A 26,104-nucleotide genomic window follows, 5' to 3' on the forward strand; every position below is an offset into this window, starting at 1 on the left:
CCAGGGCTCGTCCATCGGGCCCAATCCTTTGTAATGTTTATCTGAAACCTTTAGTTACCTTGATTAAATCCCACAGACTGAAAACTATAAACTATGCGGACGACACCCAGCTTATCCTTTCCTGGGAGGGGGAAGAATCAATTCCCATGGAATCATTCCACGACTGCCTGAGGGACACAGCTGGCTGGCTGCACAAAAACTCTCTGCAATTTAATTCCTCTAAAACAGAGGTATTGTTCTGCGATGGAAGCCGGATTCCTCGCCTATTACCCACGGAATTCTGGCCCCCGGAAACTCTGGAAAAACCACAGCCGGTCACTAGTGTCCGCAATCTGGGTGTCATGCTAAACAACAAACTTAGCATGGAAACACAGGTAATCAAAACAGTCTCCACCTGCTCAGCCCTACTGCGCTCTTTACGTAAAATGATGCCACTGCTTCCCGCACAGGCACGAGCATTAATAGTCAGGTGCACTATCCTTAGTCGCCTTGACTATTGCAATGCGCTTTTGCTCGAGTCCCCAGCTGTTCTACTGGACAGACTCCAAAGAGTCCAGTCGGCCGCAGCCAAACTTGCCCTCGGATGGACCAGGAGATCCTCGGCCACAGCAGCTTTAGCCGAGTTATACTGGCTCCCTCTGAAGCAGCGAATAGCTTTTAAAGCACTCTGCCTGGTTTTTAAAGCATTACACGGAACCGGCCCCAGACCCCTACAACAAATGTTTTCCTGGTACACCCCAACCAGAACTCTCCGATCCGCCTCAGCCTGTCTGGTTACGGTACCCAGATTCAATAAGGTAAGGACGGGAGGAAGATCCTTCAGAGTGGCCGCCGTTAAACTCTGGAACAGTTTGCCGGTCGATATCCGCCAAATTTCACAACTCCTTCCTTTTAGAAAGCGGATTAAAACTTGGCTCTTCCCCAAATCCCTCACTGTTACCCGTTCCTAGTCTCCCGTCATTCTTTTTATCTTAGGAGTAATCTCTCAGCGCCAGGATACCTGCCAGGTGACAGACGCGCTATACAAATGTTTTAAATAAATAATAATAAATTTCAGACTAGTATACCCAGTTATATTTTCTCCCTGTTGAACAAAGATAACCGCAAATATAAGCTTATCTAGGTAGGACAGAAGTCTCAAGGATAATACCCCAACAAAGAGCTTAACTTGATATGCAGCCAACCTCTGAGGAAATCAAAATAGCTATAAACCAGTTAGCCAGATACAAAGCACCTGATTCAGACAACTGAAATTTTATGCAACCTATTTGGGGCAGTTAATGCCCCAGCTATCAGTGATGCAAGATGTTACAAATTGGGTTTCTGGTTGGCAGAGGTATGCGCCCTGTCCAAGCAAAAGCACAATATTTGTCTGGGTAAGTCAGAGAGACACCATAAATTAACCTGTGCTCACCCACTGGTTGCTTGGCACAGAGCAGGCAGGCTTAACTTAGGAGGCAATATGTCAAGTATTTGTGCAACATTTCAAACCGTCAAACACCACAAAAAGACTCCACAACAGTTTAGAAAAAGATTGTTTTATAATAAAACAAGACCAAAGCGACAAAAATCCAATAAGTAGAAGTCGAGATATGCACTTTTAAAGAATAAACGTGTAATAAGTCCTTAGAACCAATAAGCGCCCATGGGGGTTATCTGGTTGTGCTGGACCAGGGCAAAGACAAGCGTACAGGCTGAGCGCGATGGAGTGTAGACCAAATATAAGAGCCACACAAGGCCGGCTGAATAAAGTAACTTGATCCTGTTCGCAAAAGCGAGCTGCAGGGCACAGCTGAGTCTGTGCCGATCCCTGCAGTTGATGTGATGCGTATATTTTCTCCATGCATCGATAGCGATGCGCCGGTTTCAGTGACGAATCGAAGAAGTGAAGATGCGTAGGTTCCAGAGCTGATGCGCCGGGTTTCTTCACACACTCGAGGGAATGTGTTGATCTTCTCCCACTGCAGCAGCGGCGATGAGACTGTTCTTGAGGCAATGCACTGCTTGTGAGTGTGATGTGCCGGTTCTGAGTGCGATGTGCCGGTTCTGAGTGCGATGTGCCGGTTCTGAGTGCGATGTGCCGGTTCTGAGTGCGATGTGCCGGTTCTGAGTGCGATGTGCCGGTTCTGAGTGCGATGTGCCGGTTCTGAGTGCGATGTGCCGGTTCTGACTGCTATGTGCCGGTTCTGACTGCTATGTGCCGGTTCTGACTGCTATGTGCCGGTTCTGACTGCTATGTGCCGGTTCTGACTGCTATGTGCCGGTTCTGACTGCTATGTGCCGGTTCTGAGTGCTATGTGCCGGTTCTGAGTGCTATGTGCTGGGTCTGTTCCCACAACAGCAGTGATGTGGTAATTCTGCTTCGCGCAGCAGAGGATGCATCTATTCCACTGGAGCAAGCACCTGGATCCACTACCAATGGACCAGGCATAGGAGCCAGAGGTGAGACTTTGATATCCCTGAGTCTCAAGTAGGTTCAAGCAAAGGTTCAGTTCTTCTTCAGCAGGGGCAGAGAGTAGCAGGCAGCAGGGCAGCACAGCAGAAAAGTAGTTGTTCCAGAGCAGCAGCCACAAGAGATAGCCATTAGTGGCGAGCTTTTGCCCCTCATCGTCCGAGGTGCTTTCACCTTCCTCATTCGGATATGGTATAACATACATTCCACTTCCTTTTCGTGGTAGTTCCCTAGGTGAATCGGTGATTGCAACAGCCTCCTCTCACCCCTCTGTAATAATGTGCGACCAAGACGTGGTTGATATGCTATAGAAACAAGATTCAGTGCCCACAAATGGGTTACCAGCTGCAGATATCTCTGGGCTGTTTAAGCTTCCAGACGAAGTAATTCTGAATTCATCTTCCCCTTTGTTGTCCCCTTTTAATGTCATGATCCCTGAAATCCTTTCATGTGGCAATGACTTCCAGCCTCAGCAGTTCTTAAATTTATATACTTCATATGAAAGAGACCCTTCCACATCTGCCTAATATTGGCTCTCACATATGCACTACTCTGATGCAGTGTTCTCTTAGTTCCCTCTGCCACTGTCTTTAGAACTGTGCTCCTAAGGCACCTCTCCTGGCTTTACAAACAACTCTAGTATTATTGTGGTATCAGCTGCAATTAGAAAGATACAGCACATCTACTCATTACAGATCCTTAATGTGGCTGGTAGGATCCCCACTAAGCAGACTATCCTATGAAGGGACATCTCACGGTAACATCAGAGGAGTTCCCCTTGTCTACTTTTATAAGCCACCCAATATTGTGCCCTCCAGATTCACAATGTATTTAGCTCTTATGAGGAGCCCATTTACTATCCCAACCCACAATTGCTTTATACCTCTCAAGCAGGTTGATTGACCTGGAGTTCTGGACTTTTTGGTTCCGTCCAGAGGTGTCAGGGACAACACCCGAAGACCCCGGAGTTCAACCTGTCTTGGTGCACAAACAAACAGAAACACGGGCTTCTCGATGGTGGCGTCAAAGACCAAAGGTTTATTACTGCAGGGACACAGAAGTCACAGAAACTGCACACGGGCAGTGTCTAGGAGCCTGTTCGATTTGTACAAAGAGGGTTGTTCCTTATATACTAAATATTCTGCTCGGGGCAAATTCTTTACATGTTACCACAGTTCTAAACATTCGTGTCTTAAACAATAAATATTTGGCGTTGCACAGGAATCGTCAACAGTATCTGATGTCAAAACATTACGAATGAAGGGTTCCCACTAGTCCATCATAATCCCATGTCAATTCTTCATTCAAGACCCGGACCGCCTCATCGTAAATTTCGTTACCTCCCCCTAATAAAGGCCCAGAAGGAAAGGAGCAGAGCCAGGTGTAGAAGATAGAAAGACAGGATAAGAAATGTTTGTGGGTCGTAAATGGGCACGGTTACCAGCTTCAGCCGCCTAATCATGATCAGGCCAACGAACACAAGAACCAGTATAGCAGGACTGGCCTCAGGCTGGGGAGGCCGCTCTTGCCGAGTCATGCTGCCACAGCGTTGCTGGCCTAAGGTGCACGTGTCACTAGCAAGGTGAATCGCCGGTTAAAGCCTACGTGTCCTTAAATGAAAAGAGGTCATTGCGTGTCCATTGACTATGTGAGGGCAAGGAATACAAAAATGGCTTCCGTGTTCTAAGATGGATGCCATGGGTAAATCACAATTGTGTTGGTAACAGGAGTGCTCTTGCTCGTAGCAAAGCGAAAACACCAGGATATACTAAATGGATCATTTGCGGTCCACTGATACCAAAATTATGTATTTACGACAATGTTACAAACACGAGTAAAATCGTCACGGAACCTCAGACCCTCCTTTTGCCCTTACATAGGCAATTACTCAGTCTATATCAGAGTCAGAGTCTAATTCTATGCTCATTAGGTCAGTGACATGTTGTTGTATCATCATCCTGTCTCGTGCCTTTTCTCCTAATGCAGGTGATTTTCTGAAACAGGTTGCAGCACAGAGACTACACAGAGCGGGACCACATTGGATAATAAGACAGCATGAGAACAGAAATACTAGGATGACACCAATGACCATCAGAACCTTCCATCCCCACGCTGATACCAGAGTCCAAAACCACTCCATGAAGGACCAGTTTCCCTTATCTACGTGTATAGAGTCGGAAATCTTGTGTAGCTTAGAGATTGCTTCATAGACTGTTGGAGCATTATTTGGAATAAAGACACAGCAGCTCGATTGGATCATTCTGCATACCCCACCTCGATCTGCAAGTATTACGTCTAGAACCATACGGTTCTGCAACGTCATGAGACGGTCCGCCTGAAGCTCAGCTGTTAAGTTACTAAGGGCACCAGCAGTTTCTGTAATAGTAGATTCAACTACCCGTGTTAGTTGACGTAGATTTCTACTATTGGCCATAGGCCCCCAAAACGGAAGGAAACCTTTGAAAAAGTCTCCAGCTTCTTGACCAGCGGTATCTTCCTTGCTGAAGACACCTCGTGCTACTCTGGTCTTGTGATAATCTGAAGAAGCAGTGTATGTCGGAGGTAACAATCGAGCAATATAACATGAACCTGAGAAGTCAGCAGGCAGCCATGTATAAGCTCTGTCCTGACAGATGAAGTAGGTACCCCTAGCAGTCAGAAAGGCAGGGGAGGAGTTAGACGGAAATACGTAAGTCTCAACGCACTCACTCCTCCCTAGCTGAGCTCTCGGATTTCTCCCATTTCCTTGCAAACAGACTTGACCTCGGTGAGGCACGACCCAAACTGAAGTGGAGCTTTTACGCTTGCTTTCTCCCAAACTAAGGCGATACTCTGTAGAGTTCCAACTCAAATACACCCGTAATTCATCTCTGGGGTAAGATGGAGTATTATTGACGTCTTTAATCATGTCAATAATTCCCTGGACTAAAGCTTTGTTGGCTGAGTTGTATTTAGTGGACCGTGGTGGACGCGCAGGATAGGTCTCAAGAGCATATGAAAAAATGGTCTGAAAGGCCTGAAATGATCCATTGTAGCTAAAAGGCAAGACTAAATAGGGAATGCCTTTATCCATAGTGTGAGGTATCAAGCCACACACCCAGCAGTCTGTAGTATTAACTACCAGTTGGTGTTGATGCAAGAGCTGTACAAATGTATTGTTAATAAATTCTGAGCGTCGAGCTTGTTCGTGTTCAGGAAATGAGTGAAAAGAATGCATAGAAGAAACCGTAGAAGTAGTAGGATCAAGGGGAGGTACTGTAGTTACTGGCATAAAAATCAAATGTACACCAAAGATGATTCCACCCACCAACGTTATCAAAACAATTAAAAATGTAACTGCACATTGCATTAGAAAGCATTTGCTGTGAAGTATTCTGTACAGTCTATTTCTGCGAACATAAATTACATTTTCTCGTTGCAGCTCAGGAAGCTCCATCTTCTACGACCGTTCGCGACCACTGATGATGTGTACGTAGATGAAAATGCCTCTATCAGCCCTGGGAGTTCCCAGAACTAACAGAAAGATCGACCTTGTGTCTGACCCCCGCAGATTCAACTAGGCACACAGCCACGACCCTACGGCTACCCAGACGGCAAGGCAATTTTAAAACAAAAAGAAACAATACAGAGTATTTAGCAAACTTCCTGGCTGGAGGCAATGTATAGCAAATTCAAATCTGAAAATAGGCAGTTTCCTGCTTTATTTGTCCATATTGCGAGAACGTAAGTTGTATCTCAGTTTTGCAGGAGCTGTCTGATCTGGAAACAATATATTTTCAGCTGACGTTGCAATGTTCACGTTCGCAGATGGCAAATGTCCTTTTGGTGCAGATGGCAAGTGTTCAGAGTTCAAAAGAGCCGTTTCAGGAGGAGAGTCAGAATTCGGTGAATCCGTGATTAGTTCTGCATCGCTGAAAGGTATGAACCTTGGGACTTGTTCCGTTTCAGAGGCACCGATTCCTTTCTTTACCCAGTTGTCGTAAGGAAGTGGCAGAGGCACACGTTTAGCGTGTGTTGTATGGATCCAATTTCTTCTTCCGGCCACACGAATAGCAGTTCTCGTTGCTAGCAGGACTTGGAACGGGCCAATAAATCTGGGCTGAAGATTTTTCGTTCTTGCAAAATTTCGGATGACCACCTGATCACCCGGTTTCAGCTGATGGCCTGGACTCTCCGATGGCTTTGGCAATGCGTCGAAAACCTGTTGGTGAATAAGACTCAATTTAGCAGTCAAGTCGAAAAGGTAATCAATTAACATTGGGTATTCCAGCTGCTTAAATTCTTTCGGTCTAGGTACCCCCCAAACATTTGCAGGACGACCGAAAACTATTTCGTAGGGACTAAGCCCTACTCTAGAATGTACAGTTGCTCTTGTTGATAGCAAAGCCAAAGGCAATGCGTCTGGCCAGGACAAACCCGTGGATGCTTGTATCTTAGCGAGTTTCAGTTTAAGGGTGCCATTGTAACCCTCGACTAAACCCGCGGACTGAGGATGATTTGCACTATGGAATTTTTGCCTAATCCCTAGGCCGGCACACACACTCTGCATAACTTTCCCTACGAACTCACTTCCGTTATCTGACCATACAATCCGTGGCATTCCGTATCGGGGGAAGTATTCTTTAAGAAGAATTTTGGCAGTGGATAAGGCAGTATTGTCCTTTAGTGGGTATGCTTCGATCCATCTGGAAAAAGCACAAACTACCACTAGGACGTATTTCAGGTTATTACAACGGTCCATGTGAATGAAGTCTAGTTGGATCACTTCAAAAGGGCAGGAAGGAGGAGCGAAGTGACCTGCAGGTGTGGGGATTCCCTTGCCAGGATTATGCATCAAGCATACCATACAATTTCTCACCACTCTCTCTGCACACTTACTAATTCCGTCATTCTTCCAGACCGGAGCCAACATCTTACAAATCCCTTTTGAACTGATGTGCGCTGATCCATGCGCCATCGTTACTACTGCAAGCACATACGCATCAGGCAACATCCAACGCTGTTGTTCCGACAAGTCAATCCAACACCCACTCGAGTCCAATTTACCCGTGCTCTCTCTCCATGCACGTTTTTCCTCCTCAGTCGCCTCTTTCTGAATTTCTTTCACGCTTTCCACTGTGTCTTCACACATTCCAGACTCAGAAATCCATCTTGTAGACGTTGCAACATACATTCTACTCATCATATTTCTAGCTGTCTGTTTTGCAGTCTCATCAGCAAAAGCATTCCCACGACCAACATCATCTGTGATTGTTTTATGAGCACTGCATTTCATAATCGCAACTTTAGTCGGCAAGGTTAGAGATTCCAACAAGTCATTAACTAGCTGGCCATGTTGAATCTTAGTCCCATGGGACGTAATGAAACCTCTCTCTTTCCACAAACGGCCAAAACTATGGGCCACGCCGAACGCGTACTGACTATCTGTGAACACGTTCACTCTCTTTCCCTTAGCTAAAACGCACGCTCTTGTTAGCGCGATCAATTCTGCAGCCTGGGCAGAATTCTGACTCACTCTTGCAGTCTCCACAATCGTACTCAAGGTCGTTACTGCATAAGCAGCAGTCACATCACCATTCTCCAATTTGAAGCAAGACCCATCAACATACAGCGTGCCATCTGGTTCTGACAACGGAGTGTCTTTTAGGTCGATTCGTCCTTTTGTTTCTTCCTCAGTTCTGAAACAACAGTCGTGTGGTTCGGAATCACTCGACTCTTGGCTAGTCGGCAACAATGTTGCTGGATTCAATACATTGCATCTTTTGATCTGAATATGACTAGCTAATAGTGTCAGTTCATAGCCTGATAGTCTAGCACTGGTAAGGTGTTGCGTCTTGGTTCGGTTCATGAGTGTATCCACAGCATGAGGAACCATAACTACTAGCATGTTGTTCATTACTAAACCAGCAGATTGTCGAATGGAAGCTGCAGCTGCGGCTGTAGCTCTCAAGCAACTAGGCAATGCTCTAGCTACTGGATCTAATGTTGATGAAAAATACGCACAAGGGCGTTGTTTATCACCAAATTTCTGCGTTAAAACACTCAATGCACAACCTTCTCTCTCGTGGACATAGAGCGTGAATGGCTTACTGTAGTCGGGTGTACCCAATACAGGTGCTGAACACAGTGCATTTCGTAACTCAGAAAAACTCTGCTGACATTCTGCAGACCATGGTACCGGACTCGGAACATTTTTCCCAGTCAAAGCTACCAATGGTTTTGCTAAAAGAGAAAAATTTGGGATCCATTGCCTACAATATGAGGTAATACCTAAAAAGGCACGTACTTCTCTCTGCGTGCTAGGAACATTCATCTGTGTAATTGCTTTTATTCTCTCTGGGGTCAACTTCCTTCCCTCCTTTGACAAGAGATGACCTAGGTAGGTCACTTCTTGGCAGCAGTATTGCATTTTTGAAGGTGACACCTTGTGATTCAAATCTGATAAGTGATGCAATAAAGAAATCGTAGCTGTTTTGCAAGTTTCCTTGTCATTGGCAGCCACTAGAAGATCATCAACATACTGTACTAAAGCAGAACCACTAGGAAGTACGAAGGAATCTAACTGACTTTTTAATGCTTGACTGTAAATGGATGGGCTTTCACAATAACCTTGTGGAGCGCGTTTAAATCTAAAACTTCGTCCTCCTAGAGAAAAACCGAAAATATCTCTGCTTTCCTCGGCTATCGGAATGCTGAAAAAGGCATTTTTCAAGTCGACAACTGAAAACCATGCTGCTGTAGCGGGAATCAACGTTAACAATGCAGTAATGTCTGGTACCACAGGAAACTGTGGGATCACAATTTTATTAACCTCTCTAAGATCAATTACGAACCTATATACTGGAGGCTTTGTAGGGTCAGTTCGTTTCAAAATAGGCAGTACAGGACTATTACAGACATTACCTCTAGTCTCTTCTACAACATCTTTCTTGATCAGGTCTTGTACTATTAGTAGGAGCGCACGCTCACCTTCACTAGAGATTCTGTATTGTGGAATTCGTGGAAGTTTGACATTTGCTTTCAAAGTTACTACATAGGGTGGAATTTCCAAGAGACCTACATCATTAGGACCAGTCGCCCAAAGAGTATCAGGGAGTGAACGCAGCTCTGGTGGGAGCGCATCCATCGACAAGTACATCGGGGAGATGATTCTTTTACCCAACGTAAGCTGTACTCCTGCTGGAGAACAGTACAGTGTCGCGTACAGGCGTTTTAACAAGTCTAAACCAAGCAGATTTTCGTTACAACCTGTCGTCAAAATCAGGGGTGCTTTCAAATGACGGGGTCCAACAGAAATAGACAAAGGACCAGAAACAGGGTTGTGAACAGGGGCGCCCGAAAAACCTACTGAAACGTTTGTTGAGCCAGACAAAGGTGCGCCAGGGAGTTTCGCATGTATGATAGAACTTTTTGCTGCACCAGTATCCAACAGAAACGGTTCGACTATACCTGATGTTGCTACTGCGACATAAGGTCCACTCTGATCTACTGGTACTGATACTACTCCCTCTCTTTGTCCATGGCTGTCCTAGTATTCACTTTGCTGAATTTCCTCACTAGTTTCATAATAGTCTTCGACATGATACTGTGGAGACCTATTTTGTTGGGCAGATTGTCCATTTCGCTGATCGAAATAATTAGAGGGGCGATCACTCGTCTGCGGAGGCATAGCACCTCGTCCTCGACCTCTAGAGTTTTGCATAGAACTACCACGACCTCTCTGAGCTGCCGCATCATTATTTTGCGCCCGAACTGGACACTCACTTTTGTAATGACCTTCCTTTTTGCAATAAGCACATTGATTCCATTGATATTGTGGCCTTTGAAAATTATAATCCGTTCTTTGATATGACCCTTGCTGCATATTAGTTTGATTCGTGCGAGGCGGATAAGCTTGCTGTAAAAGTACTTTAGTTTTTAAATCTTTCGTCTTTTTATCTGATTTCTCCTTCTCTTCTTTATCCCTATTTTCGTAGTATTGAGCAGTCGCAAGTATTTGCGCAGTCGTAGAGACAGCCCACGCACTTTCAGAATTCTTCAATTTACTACTAAGTTCTGGCAACAGATTGTGCACAAATTTATCGACAAATAATCTCTGGCCCCCTTCTGTGCTCATATCCTGACCACTATGATCTACGAAAGTCTCTTCGAATCTTGTGAAAAAGTCGGAGACGCTTTCGTCTTTCTTTTGTTTGCATGCGGACAATTTATCCCAGTTAACGCGTAATGCAGGCATTAAGGTTTTCATTAAATCGATTATTCTACCAGGCAAATTAGCAATTAGGGGTTCTGGTTTGGAACCACCTATTTGTTGACCATCCGCTGCAATTATAGCTGCCCAGTCACCACCTAGGGCAACTGGATGATTCTCTTTACGAATTTTAGCCCAAATTGGTTGCGGTACTACATTACCAAATAGCAGATCTATGTCAGCAAGATTCAATACACAAGCGTCAACTGTTTGAGCCAACTCTTTGTAGTACCCTGCAGGATTTTTACGCGGATCTGGCAAGGCCTGTTTCACTGCTAACACTTCACCTCGCTTCCATGGAATATGTATCCATACTCTCTGGAATTGTGCCGGAGCGGCTGCAATACCAAGGTTTACATTAGCTTGCACAGCTTCACGCCAAATTGGTGGAACCTCTCTCATTGGATATTGACGATTTCGTTTCGTACTACGTTTCTCTAACTCTCTCGGTGAAAGAAGGGATGAGTCGGATCTATAACTTAAAACCAGTTCCATCGCTTCTTTTATATTCTGTCCAACTATCATACCTGTAGCGAACTCTTTCTGAACATTAATTAATTCTCCTAGATTTGATTCAGGGTCATCCTCTTCCAATTCCTCACGTAGAAGGAAACACATTTCATCGAACACATATCGTTGAGTCGGTTCGTTCCATTGCATAAATGTATCTAATACATTTTGTACATTATATCTTCCAACTTTCGAAACCCATCTAAGAGCAGTGGAATCTAGTATTCCTCTTTCTTCAGTACTGGGAAGCTGACTACGCCTCTGCACAGAGTCAGAGGTAGGAGTCTTAATCAGAGTTTTATAGAAGGGAGATAGAATATTAGAGACAGAATCAGTGATTCTTCGACGAACAGAAAGCGGAGTCATAATATTAGCAGAGGCAGTGAATAGAGTAGCAGTTGGAACAGATAGATTAGGAACAGTAGGAGTAGCAGGCAAGATAGCTTGTGAACTAGCAGGTGTGAGCGACACAGGCATAGGTAAAGAAGTCGGCAACCCTAGAAGAGGGGTTGTCGAAGGAACATTAATATTGACCACAGGGGGTACAGGAACTTGATTCAGGGGAGCGAGAACAGGGACACCAGGTTGTCCAGCAACCGGTAATTGAACATTCGGTATAGGCGGAGCCGTAGCACCCTGTGCATACGGTGGGGGTGATCGTAACAAGTAAGACAACAGGGGATCCTTTTCAGGGTCCTCTACTATCTTAGTCGTACTCGTTGGCAAAGCAGGATAGCACTTGTCTATCGCTAAATTACGCTCTCTATGGGCCACCTCCATCGCTTTTTCAGACTCGTTGAGTTGCAGCTGCCTAGCAGACTGTTCTAAAGTCAACTCTTGCTCTTTCTGTTCTTTCTTCAACTTTTTAATTTCTCTCTGTTTAGATTCTTTTCGCCAATAACGGAAAGAATCAAACATTGCCGGCCGGGCTTTCTTCTTAAATAACCTTTTTTCTAGATTATCGAGAACTTCAGGTTCAAAACTACCATGTAGTGGCCAACTAAGGACACCATCTTTCTCTGTGAAGCGGATCCATACCTCGTTATAAGAGATAGGGCCCACACCAAATTTGCAATATAGATCATAAAGGGGAGTTCCAATCGGAGGAACCAAACACGAGTCCTCCAACCGGGAATCACTGTTGCAACTAAAACAAGACAACATACAATTTTTCCGACTTACCATTTTATAATCCGGAACACAAGACAAACAAGACACAAACAGAAAAGATGCGCACTTGAACCGAGAACTTAGGCCTACCAGAACTGACAAATGTATCGATACCTGAACTGAACAGAATGATTATCGTAACCAGAATAACCAGTGATAATCTTACAGAACTGAACTGAACTGAGAACTAAAAGGATTATCCAAACAGGAGCAACCCTCACAAAATAACCAACTAGCAACCACTAAATACTTAACTGAGGCACTGAAGACGTCACCAAGGAGAAACCCGTCACGTTTCGCCGTACTGAGGACTGCACCTCGGGTCCAAGACAGGGCGACGGTCAAGGCAACGGAGCACTGCAGCCGTCTGAACGGGAACCCTCGTGGAAGAGGACGTCGGGGCCACTTTTGCGATATGCCGGGATCGATGAAGTGGGGCGCCTCCCTCTGAAATCTTCACACGAAGCTCCTCGAATTCTTCAGGCTTTTGGACCGGTACCGAATGACGTCGCCCCACGTTGGGCGCCAATTGGAGTTCTGGACTTTTTGGTTCCGTCCAGAGGTGTCAGGGACAACACCCGAAGACCCCGGAGTTCAACCTGTCTTGGTGCACAAACAAACAGAAACACGGGCTTCTCGATGGTGGCGTCAAAGACCAAAGGTTTATTACTGCAGGGACACAGAAGTCACAGAAACTGCACACGGGCAGTGTCTAGGAGCCTGTTCGATTTGTACAAAGAGGGTTGTTCCTTATATACTAAATATTCTGCTCGGGGCAAATTCTTTACATGTTACCACAGTTCTAAACATTCGTGTCTTAAACAATAAATATTTGGCGTTGCACAGGAATCGTCAACAGTATCTGATGTCAAAACATTACGAATGAAGGGTTCCCACTAGTCCATCATAATCCCATGTCAATTCTTCATTCAAGACCCGGACCGCCTCATCGTAAATTTCGTTACCTCCCCCTAATAAAGGCCCAGAAGGAAAGGAGCAGAGCCAGGTGTAGAAGATAGAAAGACAGGATAAGAAATGTTTGTGGGTCGTAAATGGGCACGGTTACCAGCTTCAGCCGCCTAATCATGATCAGGCCAACGAACACAAGAACCAGTATAGCAGGACTGGCCTCAGGCTGGGGAGGCCGCTCTTGCCGAGTCATGCTGCCACAGCGTTGCTGGCCTAAGGTGCACGTGTCACTAGCAAGGTGAATCGCCGGTTAAAGCCTACGTGTCCTTAAATGAAAAGAGGTCATTGCGTGTCCATTGACTATGTGAGGGCAAGGAATACAAAAATGGCTTCCGTGTTCTAAGATGGATGCCATGGGTAAATCACAATTGTGTTGGTAACAGGAGTGCTCTTGCTCGTAGCAAAGCGAAAACACCAGGATATACTAAATGGATCATTTGCGGTCCACTGATACCAAAATTATGTATTTACGACAATGTTACAAACACGAGTAAAATCGTCACGGAACCTCAGACCCTATGGCATGATGGGTGCAAGACCTAAACTAAATCAAGTTATGAGACCGGAGTCTGATCTGACAATTGAGGGGCGCTTGCAAGTAAGTAGGTCTCTAGCTCCACCAATACATTGAGGCAGATTGTAAGGGACGTAGTTCTGCCCACTTTTTCTCTTTATGACTCCGCTCCCCACTACCAAGGAAATGAGTGGCGGATTCAATTGTCGCTTTGGACCTATCAACATGAACTGGGAGTGCAGCACCTATTCAGAGTGCAGGACCTGTAGCAGACTTTGACTTTCTATTTTGGAACATGGCTGGTTTTATGAAAAAGTTGAAAATTGCTGATTAGAAGGATCTGATAAGGAACTTTCATATTCTCTGTCTACAATTGAGATGGGCTTGCAAGAAAGTACATATTGACGGGTTTGTTTCGCTATCAACTCTGACCGCTTATTCCAGACTGGGTCATCTAGGGGTAGTTTGTCAACTTTTATCTCAATTGCATTAGACAGTAGGATTTTTAAAATCTACTTTAATTTACCTCACTTTCAAATTATTTGTCCGCTGCATTAGTCTAAGGGAACGTTTGGCAGTGTACATTTCTTCCATAATTGTTTTAATCCTTATAATGCAGGTATAGCAGATTCTCTCGATCAAACCCGTAGCAAGGTTCTGAATTACATTTTATAGTAATCTGGAGGAGGAGGAGATTTTAACTGTAGCCTCCCCCTAATTTCTAGAACCTTCACCTGTGGTGCGTTTGGATGCGACAAGGATTATTTCCACTTTGAGCATTACCCATGTGGTGATACCCTTAATGCAATCATCAGTTCTCTTTTTACTTGTGTTAGATTTTACTGCTGTTCCAACCCATCAAGCAAATTAATTTTACTGGCAAAGGGTCGAGTAGTCTAACAGGGAACAGCTCTGTGAGGCTAGTAGAAAGAATGACAGCTGCTTCTTCTGGAAAACGGTTAATGCCCCTTGTTTTTGGAAAGCCTGTATTCTCCCCTTATCGTCTGAGATTGTAAATGCCTCACTACGTCAAGGCACTATCACTATCCCTGATTGCCTAAAAGTAGGCCAGGTAACCCCCATTTTGAAAAAACAAGCGCAGACTGTTCAGATCTTAACAACTTCCGCCCGATCTCCAACATCAGCACTATGCACTCAGCACTATGGCGAAGCTTCTGGACAAACGTGGCCAGATCTAACTTTGCAACCACATAGATAACTTTCAACTCCTTGACCAATATCAATCCAGCTTCTGTTAAGGTCACAGCACTGAATCAGCACTCACACACATTCTGAACGACATATTAAAAATGATGGACCTAAATGAACCATGTCTTCTGACATCACTTGATTTATCTTCTGCATTCAACACTGTTAAATACGACAGTATGCTGAACCTTCTTAAATGGAGGGTGGGCTTTTCATGTTCCATATTGCAATGGTTTAATTCATTCCTCCACAACAGAACCCAAAGAGTCAATGTTAATCAGTCCCTTTCTCAGCCCTCCGCGGTCACCCTTGCGGTGCCACAGGGATCTGCCCTCTCACCCATTCTCTTCAATTTATTCTTCGAACCTCTAGCAGACTCCTTGAAATCTGCTAACATTCATTATCACATGTATGCAGCTGACACTCATTGATATCTGAAAATCTCCTCCCCAGAAGTCATAATGTGCCTCAACTCTACTTTACAAAACACTCCACATTGGCAATCATCTCAAGCTTAACGCTGCCAAAATGGAATTCCTCCCAATTACTCCTCCGATCCACATTCCTAAAATCGACCTTTGGATCAAGTATCTAACTGCCCTCAACTGTTCTCCTAACACTATAGATTCTGCTAGATCTTTGGGAATTACACTAGACAAATACCTGAATATGCAGAATCACATCAGGACTGTCACCAAAGGAGCAAAATACCAGATGCGCATAGTCCAAGCCCTTGTGTTGGCCAGGCTGGACTACGGAAGTGTCACACTATGCGGCCTCCAAGATGCAAGCTGGCCTTTCTAAGGGCCTCACAAACCACTAAAGCATGATAGTACTAACACAAAAGAAGTAGGTTGCCTTCACCAACACAGTGAACAAGAACCCAACGGTTGGATGCAGATGCTGTCTGTTGCTGGTCATGTGGGGTCTTTTAAACCAAGTAGGCCATCCTTAATGGAAGAGGATGCTACACACACAATATTGTCATGCTTCGTCATAGGCATCCTCTCCCCACCCTGGTAAGATGGTACTACCAGGGTGGATTCAACCTCCACAAGACTTGGCGATAGGAGGGAGTTCCTACATAAAACTTGCAGGACAAAATCAGGATCCAGTTTAATTAAAAATACCTTGAGGTACCTCGCTTATCGCCTTTATTATTGAGGACCCGGGTACACTAAAAACAAATCAAATGATGGAACCCTACGAGAGTAATGTCTCTAGTCCATATTACAGTCTGCCAACATGTTTCTGCCCATATAGATAACCTAATAGGTCTGGGGTATTCCTCAGGGCTGTTGGATCCCTATAGTATTACCGGGTGTCCGCTATGTCCCTACATGCTAGTGTGGGGGGGAATACATTTAAGAAATAATCCAAGTGAATCCTACTTGGGAATACCTATGCGCAATGCATTGTACACCCTAGACTTTGTGATACCAGACACACATTCGTCACATTCTTGGTACCAACCGGCAGGGAGCCATTTGGCGTAGGTGTTCCCATGTGGCATGCCTTATGACATGTGTGACTACGAAGGCCTTCACCCCTCCTGTGACCGAGTCTCTGGTATCCCCTAAAGTCTAGAGTGTACAACGAATTGCGCATAGGAGTATCCAAGTTAGGATTCACTTGGGTTATTTCTTAGAAATATTTATCTTTTGTACTCTATAAAGTTAATGAGCTATTTTCACTGTAAATGTTCTGCTTTATTCACCATGGGTTTAGTTATTCTCCAGTCTGGGACTGCTGTGCTCTAGTGGCCAATGATACGACCATTTGTTATCTTCTTAAAAATCCCATCTAGCTGATTAAGGCATTATGACACTTTTTATGGCTGGTTGACACTTAAAGTATACAACGAATCTTTAGTCTGACATTTATGGGAAATTCAGATTTGTACTATTGTATAAAGTTATAACTTTTTTAAGTTGACACTATATTGTTAAATCTTATTGGCGTTGCCATAATTCTGTTCTTTGTGTGCGAAAAGTGTTTGAAACAGCGTGACAATTACACTGAAAGAAATCTCGTCACATTACCAAGCTTCCCTTATCATTTACATTTTTAGCTGATGTTGGCAATTTTCTGCAGAAAGCTTTTAGCTATTGGGCACACATTCAAATGCCATTGAAGTGCTTCGTGGTTAAATATGTTAACATAAATATTTCAAGTTCTCTTGGACGCAGCCTGCAGTTTGCCTTGGCACAGTTTCCACCGGGTAGTGGTTCATGAATGTTACTACACTGACTTGGCCAGCGCAATGCAAAATACATATTGTCTATGTGACCGGCATGGCAATTTCTACCAAGATGTACTCGAATTTTTAATCTTGTTACACACTTGAAAAAAAATGGAACGATGTCCCCTATGAATGTTATTTTCCCTACTTTGTGTGTCCTCCTGCCTGCCTGCCTGCTGGAACTATTAGAGTTGTATGTGTTAATGTGGATGTGAAGATGGGCAGGCGTGCGATGGAGAATGCTGAGCGGAATGCATTTCAGGTAGCCAGGTGTTGGTGGAGGGTGCTGATGCCACTCTGGCAGGGTGTTCTGTCCTGCAGAGGGGCCCACTTAATACGATTTAGTATATTACATTTTTTGTTTTTTATGGGGACCGAATAATTACCAGATCAGTGCACTTAAGTTCGAGAAACACCTTTCAAAAAGTGAAGCTATATTTTGGGGGTTGTTTCCCCTTTTAATTATTCAATGTCTCAAGCTTTTAGAAGAGTTTTTTTTTTCTTCTTGCTTTTGTTATATTGTTCATATATGATACCCATTAGCTGATATTTCCTAGAATGGATGTGAATAAGAAGTGATAATGCATGGTTCCGTAGTCCCCGCTATCCTGATGTCATAGCTCATCTGATAGTTGGTGCATTTCTGACGTCACAAAGCATATGGACACGCACCTATCAAAACACGTATTTAATACTGCCTCCAAGTTGCCATTTACTCTATTTTGGGCTGTACTCTAATGTGCACCGCAAACGAGAATGTTCAACATGGATCTTGAGTTGTCTAGGTTCAGGTAAAAATAAAAAGGTGGAAGGGCGGAAACCTCAACTCGCTGGATATATTGTCTAGAGAGAAACTTGGGGCCTTCTGTTATGCAAGCCAAGTGTAGGAAACAGGGAAGTTAAATTTATAGGGCAGAGCGGCCCAGTTCTTGGTGCGAGCTGCGGATGAATTTTCAAAAAGCCTATTCTCAAATGAAAACACTGCTTCCCGTGAGTAATCCCGAGCACTGGTAACTTGCAATTATTAGCAAGGCCTCCCCCAGATAGAATTACCTATGGTACATTAACAGCTACATCAGTGTGACATTACTGATCAGAAATCACAACAACATTCCCGAATCGATTAGATTAGATTCAAAAGAGCAAACTTCAAGCATCATCAAAAATCAAGAATATCTGATGCACAGATCAGGGGTGGATACAAAAATTAAACTCTGAGGCTTTTACATCAAAATCCTTCTTTGTAAGTAAACTGGGAGTTGCACAAATGTGCTGGCCGTGGTTCTGAAAATCAGCCACTTCGGGGGCAGAATTGCTTTCATTATTGGCATTGGAACAAAGTCAGTGAATTGTTTTAAAAGAGATTAGTTTCTATTAAAATGCGGTCTTCTAAAATAGTTTCATTCACTTGCAGTAATTGTCTTTGAAAGATGGCTGATGAAAGAAAATGCAACAATCAACAAGCTGATGGATGTAAAACTTGAATTAATCTCAGCCTCTGGGAATCCCTCCGGGCCGTATTCCAGACCATCAAGAAAAATAGTCTGGATCGTTAAGATTGTTTCTAATGGATGCAGCTTCTTAACATTATTAATTATCCTTCCAGGTTCAGACTGGTCTGGAAAAGGTTTTGCTCACCAATGTCTCTCCAGCGCCACCAGGTGGTGCCATGTCATTACAACCGTGACTCCGCCTCCAGATCCGGTTTTTTTTTGTTGCATATTTATATAGTGCGAACTCGACCCGAAGGTATTGGAGCGCTTTACATGAACACCGTATTTATATTACACATTCAGGCACGGAGAGATTAACACTTTGCATGGTCATAACTAGGTCAGCTCGTCATGACCCACGTGCTCATGTGCCTACGACAAGCTGAGCTCGTCATGACCTTTGGAACGCAATTCCCCTGCTGTGCGAGCGTTCCACACAAACGGGTGTGATCATGACGAGCTCAGCTCGCCATGAGCACACGAGCACTGTGCCTCATGACGAGCTGACCTCGTCATAAGCATGGGGGTGCTGTGCGCGTCCCCCCCTACCCCCAGCACAGCCGGGGAATATGCCCCGCAGGGAAGGGGTTAAGTGATTTGCCCAGAATTACAGGATGTGGACGCGACCCCCGAGGCTCGAACCCTGGTCTCCAGCACCAAAGTCGGCAGTCTAGCCGACGGGCCAGATGACACTGATGTATATTAGGTTACAGCTGGCATGCAGAGGTTAGGTCTTGGTTTTGCTAGCTTTGATGTAGGTACGTAGCACTGTTTGTGTTTCACTGACAAAATTGCTCAAAATGTCGATAGCATCTAGGTCCTATCTATGTGTCAACCGAAAGTTTCATGTTTCAAACTTAGTTGACGACGATCATTTCGACCCACCGTGCATATCTGCATGTGTGGTCTGGGTTTGGAGCACCACAGTGAGGCTTGGATTCTGGTGCCTCCATGCACCGGAAGTGATTGGGGAGCAGGAGGCCAAGTTGTTTTTGGCATTAGCCTACAGAGCAACACAAAAGCAATCTCCTCTGCCTGTAGATAGATCAACTGCCAGGAAATGATCTCCCGTAATATTGTCCATTAAAAATAAAATAAGAATTTTAAAAAGTGCTATAGGAAGAAACCAACCTCTTGGTCTTTCTGGAGTCTGTCACAATCTTGTTGGGAGTCTTGGCGCCATTCCCTTACACCAGACTTCATTATTGGACAATATCCTGTTGTTGAAAAAGATGAGGTCGATATTCTGGGTCCATCGGCCAACCCTCACAGTGGTCGAGGCCTCTTTGTTTTCTGGACTGTATCTGTTCACAACAGCTCCTGCACCACATTTGCTTCACCCCTCCCTCCAAAGAGAAAGGAAAATGGATGGTCCTACAATCTTGGTGGCTCTGACCCTTACCCAGCGCCTCTGTGGACTCGGGTGTCTAAGAAGTAGGAGCTTGCCAAAGAGCTGTCCCAGTTCTGGTTTAACCTCTTTCAGCGCTCGCACCGTCGCTACCCACAGAGTCTATGACATCTGAAGAAATTATTTGTGTTTAGAAAGATAAAGTTAAGGTGTACTTCAACAATTGTCACTTGGTAGAACACCTTCCTAGAGCGCAGACATTTGTTCAGATGGAGGAAGAGTTTGGCTTTGACTGATGCCCTCACAATGCTTTATTATATATATATATATATATATATATATATACGGTACAAAAGGGGGTGGTGATGGACGGAGCATCTGAATCAATCAAACACTCACACCCAGTCAAAAGATCAGGGTTTAATCCATCACCGTTCTTTAGCCCACTCTGCCACCCCAGTTCAGACATAGCTATATGCAAATCAGTCTGACCCTGTGCCTCATGGGAACAGTCCAGCCCGAACTGCCAAGCCATGTCTTCCCTGGACTGGAAACAAGCTTCCGAGGACCGGTTTCTGGCATTCCAGCCGTCTTCAGCCCGGCTTGCTCTAATCCAGTGGCAAAGTGAGCAAGGGACTCACGTCTGAGCATACCCTGCCACACTTATGGCGGCCAAAAGCGGTACAAAAGGGGGTGGTGATGGACGGAGCATCTGAATCAATCAAACACTCACACCCAGTCAAAAGATCAGGGTTTAATCCATCACCGTTCTTTAGCCCACTCTGCCACCCCAGTTCAGACATGGCTATATGCAAATCAGTCTGACCCTGTGCCTCATGGGAACAGTCCAGCCCGAACTGCCAAGCCATGTCTTCCCTGGACCGGAAACAAGCTTCCGAGGACCGGTTTCTGGCATTCCAGCCGTCTTCAGCCCGGCTTGCTCTAATCCAGTGGCAAAGTGAGCAAGGGACTCACGTCTGAGCATACCCTGCCACACTTATGGCTGCCAAAAGCGGTACAAAAGGGGGTGGTGATGGACGGAGCATCTGAATCAAACACTCAAACCCAGTCAAAAGATCAGGGTTTAATCCATCACCGTTCTTTAGCCCACTCTGCCATCCCAGTTCAGACATGGCTATATGCAAATCAGTCTGACCCTGTGCCTCATGGGAACAGTCGAGCCCGAACTGCCAAGCCATGTCTTCCCTGGACCGGAAACAAGATTCAATATATTATATATAGGCACTCGAGGATGACAATTTACATGCCTCTATCTTCCTTCCCCACTATACTACTGAAGCTGGTTATTATCTAGGGTAACAAAAATTGAGTTGCCTGAACAGTTCAGCAGAAGGTGACATACTTTACCCCCCTGACCCTGCTTTAAAAAATCAATCCTCATTTACGACTGTACTAGGAAAAGCATTTAAAACAGTGGAATTGACCTTACCCTCTACCGAAGCCAAGTCTAACATTTTGACTGAGATCGTTCAATTCTCCTCAGTGGTGCAGCCAATGCTAACATGAATCCCACTGGAAAGTCTTGTAGTCCAGACACCATCTTCGCAGTAAAACCCCAGTACCTTGGGCCTACATTAGGGGTGGCCAACATGTAGGAAAATGGAAGGTTAGGGCTTGGTAAGTGGCCAGGTCAATGTAGAGATCTGAGTTATATTTACAGGCTGCTCCTGTGGGTGGCACAATCCATGCTGCAGGCCCACTAACAGCATTTGATTTAAAGGCCCGTGGCGCACACAGTGCACTGTACTAGGGACTGACTAGTAAATCAAATATGAAAACAACAGTTGATGGACAGAATGCAGAACAATGTCCTACATTCACCCTAGTACAGAGATCTGTCCTAAATCCATGTTTTTTTTGCTCGCCATTCCAGTTTGAACCCCGCTATATGCAAATCAGTCTTGACCCTGTGCCCAATGGGAACAGTCCAGCCCGTACTGCCAAGCAAGGTCCTCCCTGGACTGGAAACAAGCATCCTAGGACCGGTTTCAGGCTTTCAGCCCTCATCAGCCAGGATAGTTTGATTCCAGCGGCATGGAGAGCACGGGATTCACGAATGAGCATACCTGTCCCTCTCGGGGTGACAATTGCAAAAACAACAGTTGATGGACAGAATGCAGAACAATGTCATGCATTCACCCCAGTACAGAGATCTGGGCCTAAATCCATTGTGTTCTTTTTCTCACCATGCCATTCCAGTTTGAACCCAGCCATATGCAAATCAGTCTTGACCCTGTGCCCCATGGGAACAGTCCAGCCCGAACTGCCAAGCAAGGGCGTGGTGAGCAAAATAACGATGGATTAAACCCAGATCTGTGACCAGGGGGTAATGTTTTGCCAATGTGCAACATTCCGTCCATCATCTTGTGTGTTATGCTGTTCGCCCTATGTGGGAAGGGTATGCCCAGACGTGGGTCCTGTGCTCACTGCGCTACTGGAGTCAATCTATCCTGACTGATGACGGCTGATTGCCAGAAGCAGGTCCTAGGATGCTTGATTCCGGTCCAGGGAAGACATGGCTTGGCAGGTCGGGCTAGACTGTTCCCATGAGCCCAAAGAATCTAGACCAGCAAAAACGAAGTCCAACACAGAGCAAAAAAATATGAGGCAGTGGCCAAAAATACAGGGGAACCATACGCCAAAGATGCCAGGTCTAGCACATACCTTCACCCGACACCTACCGATTTTCAGGTTCATAGGGAAGACCATTTTGCCCAGCTGGTCCTGCAGGACTGTCTGTTGTAAAGTCCACTTGTCCGACCGACCTCCATTGGAGTGTTCTGCCTTTTTTATTGATTTTAAAGTTTAGGGATCTGCAGTGAGAAGGAACTTTCAGAAGAATCCTTCAGTAACGTGCTTTCTGGTACAACTACTTTGTCTAATCCCAGATTCCGCACTGCCCACCCCATCCTGCAGAGTGGTTTCTGATGGGCATTACGCCCCAATTTAGGTTCCACATTCTGTTCAACACTAATTTTGTCGATCCCTCCACCTCTAGCGGCACAGAAGTAGTTTTGTGAATTTGAATGAGTCCGCAGGGGTGGTTCTGTATGGAACTCCATGTGATCATTTCCAGAGGCAGGACAGAGACACCATAAAGTCCGATGGCACTACCTATCAGCACACAGAGCCTGCTGCAGGAACATTTTCCAGATCCAGTCTGGCACCTTGGGAGATTCAAAAGAGTGCGGAATAAGTGGTTTGACAGGAGAATCCACCAAAAAGCATTACCAAAGCTAAATAACTTGTTCAAATGTTACAGATGTCCTTGTTTAGCATTGTTGAATTTTCATGTTTGGCAACCTATGTGAAGCTTTTGTTTGAAGGCAAAATCTTTTTCGGCTTGATTGGCAACAATTAAAACCAGAATTTCAGCTACGAGAATGCATCGAAATATATATGCTTTTTCTGATGCCAACTTGTGCTGAACCTCAAAAACATTAATGAAGGCTCATTTTTCTCTATAGCCTTAGTGCCAGGCGTAGCGGGCTCTACCGGCGATTTAAGGCTCACTTCCGGCAAGAACCTTTAACAAGGGAGCAGGCCTTTAATGGCCCGTAGAACCCATTATGGAGGGCTCTAAAGCTATTAAAACATTCCGCCACATGAGCGCAGAGTGTTCTAATTTGTAAAACAAAGACCTCCCGTATCCCGAGTGGATTAAAATCCCCTTGGGCTCTGTGACGCCTCTGTTCCCAGCATTAGCTGTGAACAAACATTGGAATGTTGGCGCTCCAGGCTTCTGCTGGCCATTAGAAGCCCGGAGAACTCAATTGTTTTCAATGGAGCTCCCAGCATTCCCATGTTCTAATATTCCTTGAAAATGTAGTTTTTTTGTTGTCTAGTACCTTGCATGTTATTCAGTTCTGTCTGCTTATTCGCTATGCCGCGTGCAAAAGTGTATATGCTTGAGGATAATTCAGTTATAAGAGACAGAGGTTTGTATTTACAGGATGCCCTACATTTGTCCCTGGAGATAGTAAGTCATACAAACCTCTTGCAATCTTTAAGCACCTCCTACAGAAACACATGCAGTTTTATCTCGGGACGAGGCTGGCTGTTGATCACATGCAGTCCTCTGTACATGGTTCTAATCAAACTTGCATCTTGCTTGTATCCTACAGTTTAAGGTTGACGGCGAATGGTGGACATGGATTGATTACGATCGTTTCCAGGAGCTCATCGCACAGAACCAAGAGAATGAAGGAAGCAAGGTCTTCTCTGCGCTGGATTACATGGCGAAAACTCCAGCTTGGGCATTGTTTGGGGCCAGCGAGAGGGGCTTCGATCCTGTAGAGACGCGGTTTCAGAGGAAGAAAGCCAAAGATATCTCTGGGTGCTGATGCTGTGATTGCGCTTTTGTCACCCTGAACTGTTTGCTGGGACTGCGGTTTGATGGTGGTTGACTCTTGTTTTTATATTTTTTTTGCCTCTAAGAAGAGATCTTCTAAAAATCTGCACCAGCAGCCCCTCCATTCCCTTTAAGGTGTTCTCGACCTTACTGTTGGAGATAATACTCGCAATGAACGCGCTGAAAAAGAATTAATAAAACTTCATGGGCCAATCTTTTTATAAAAGTGCAAATGTTAATTAAATTTGTTACAGCTGATGCGAATTGCCACTTACTAGAAAAATAAGTGAAACAAGCAGTAAAAAGGAAGTGGAAACATTCAGATAGATCGTTTTAAAGTGACTTTTACAGGAAAGTGGGTATTGTATGAATTTATGTTTGAAAAGTGACAGCTAAGATGGGGAGCAGTGTTGAGGGTCTGCCCCTTTATTCAGAGGATAATAGATCAAGCTCGAATCCATCAAAACACACCATTACTTCAGCCCAAGAAATTGTTCTCAACCTATTTCACTGACCTATGCTACGAGGTGACCCCCTTGTGTAGGCATGCGAGTCATATCACCGTCTTTTAATTTTGAAATGACTATTAGTTAGAATATTTATCCAAGATAGGGCATCAGTAAATTGGATTTTGGGTGACTTTTTTTATTTTACATATATTTTAAGAAAATTGATTGGTCCCTTGACATTGTGTACCAGATATTGAAGGAGATGTAAGCCGCCCTGCAATATGCATCAATGGAAAATAATGCAAGTCTGATGCTGCTGTGTATGTTTTTTGACCTTTACATATTTCTGCCAAGGAAGTGTGTCCAACCACACACGTTTTTGTATATTGAGAGGCAATCTTGACAAATGTTTTCATTGTACGGATTTATTAGGTAAACTAGGTTCTGTATGAATTTAGAGGTCAAGGAAATAAAATGTAAACATTGTTTGTAGTTGAAGATCATTTTTAATTGTCTCACAAACCTTACCAGTATTACTTGAAACACTTTTAACCAGAATCAAAAAATCGGCCAGGTGACGTTCTTAGGTCGTCCAAGCTTGTTTTTTGTCATCTGCTTTCCTTAAATATTATGTGACACATGCATATTATTTTGTGTTCATGAAAAGCAGGTCTGCAAATTCCAAAATATAATTATTGCTCTACAGAAGTTGAGCAATACAACTTGACTGGCCTTCACTCACGCATGTGGCTGGGAATAAGGTGGCATCAGTGGGTTTTGCATGTTATGTTATGTTATGTTATGTTATAGGTGCTTATATAGCGCGCAGCTGCCCCAGCTAAAGGGCGTCCCGGCGCTTTAATGAGCAGGAAAAAACGGCTACTGCAGAAGTGGACATGCGGCTATAACCTAACGGAGAGATCAACAGAAGAGGTGGGTTTTGATAGCCTTTCTGAATGGCAAGAGATCCTGTAGGCCCCGAATCTGGAGTGGCAGGGCGTTCCATAGTCTCGCTGCAAGATAGCGGAAGGAGCGTCCACCCTTTCGCACGCGATTTATTCGAGGAATCACAACAAGGTGCTGACCTTCTGAGCGTAACGCGCGCCTGGGCATATATGGGGTCAG

General features: G+C 44.7%; 1 protein-coding gene across 2 annotated transcripts in view; it reads left to right on the forward strand.

Annotated features, from left to right (window-relative positions):
* Nucleotides 1-25,465, forward strand: part of LOC144822193 (S-adenosyl-L-methionine-dependent tRNA 4-demethylwyosine synthase TYW1-like) — a 552,654-nt gene extending 527,189 nt beyond the window's left edge. For both annotated transcript variants that reach the window (XM_078679401.1, XM_078679402.1), the window contains exon 16: nt 24,304-25,465. In XM_078679401.1, the coding sequence (XP_078535527.1) occupies nt 24,304-24,522 (219 nt within the window). In that variant the 3' untranslated portion in view covers nt 24,523-25,465. The remainder of the gene's footprint in view (nt 1-24,303) is intronic.
* Nucleotides 25,466-26,104: the final 639 nt, after the last annotated feature.

Source organism: Lissotriton helveticus, chromosome 3_1, assembly GCF_964261635.1.
Source record: "Lissotriton helveticus chromosome 3_1, aLisHel1.1, whole genome shotgun sequence".
NCBI lineage: Eukaryota > Metazoa > Chordata > Amphibia > Caudata > Salamandridae > Lissotriton > Lissotriton helveticus.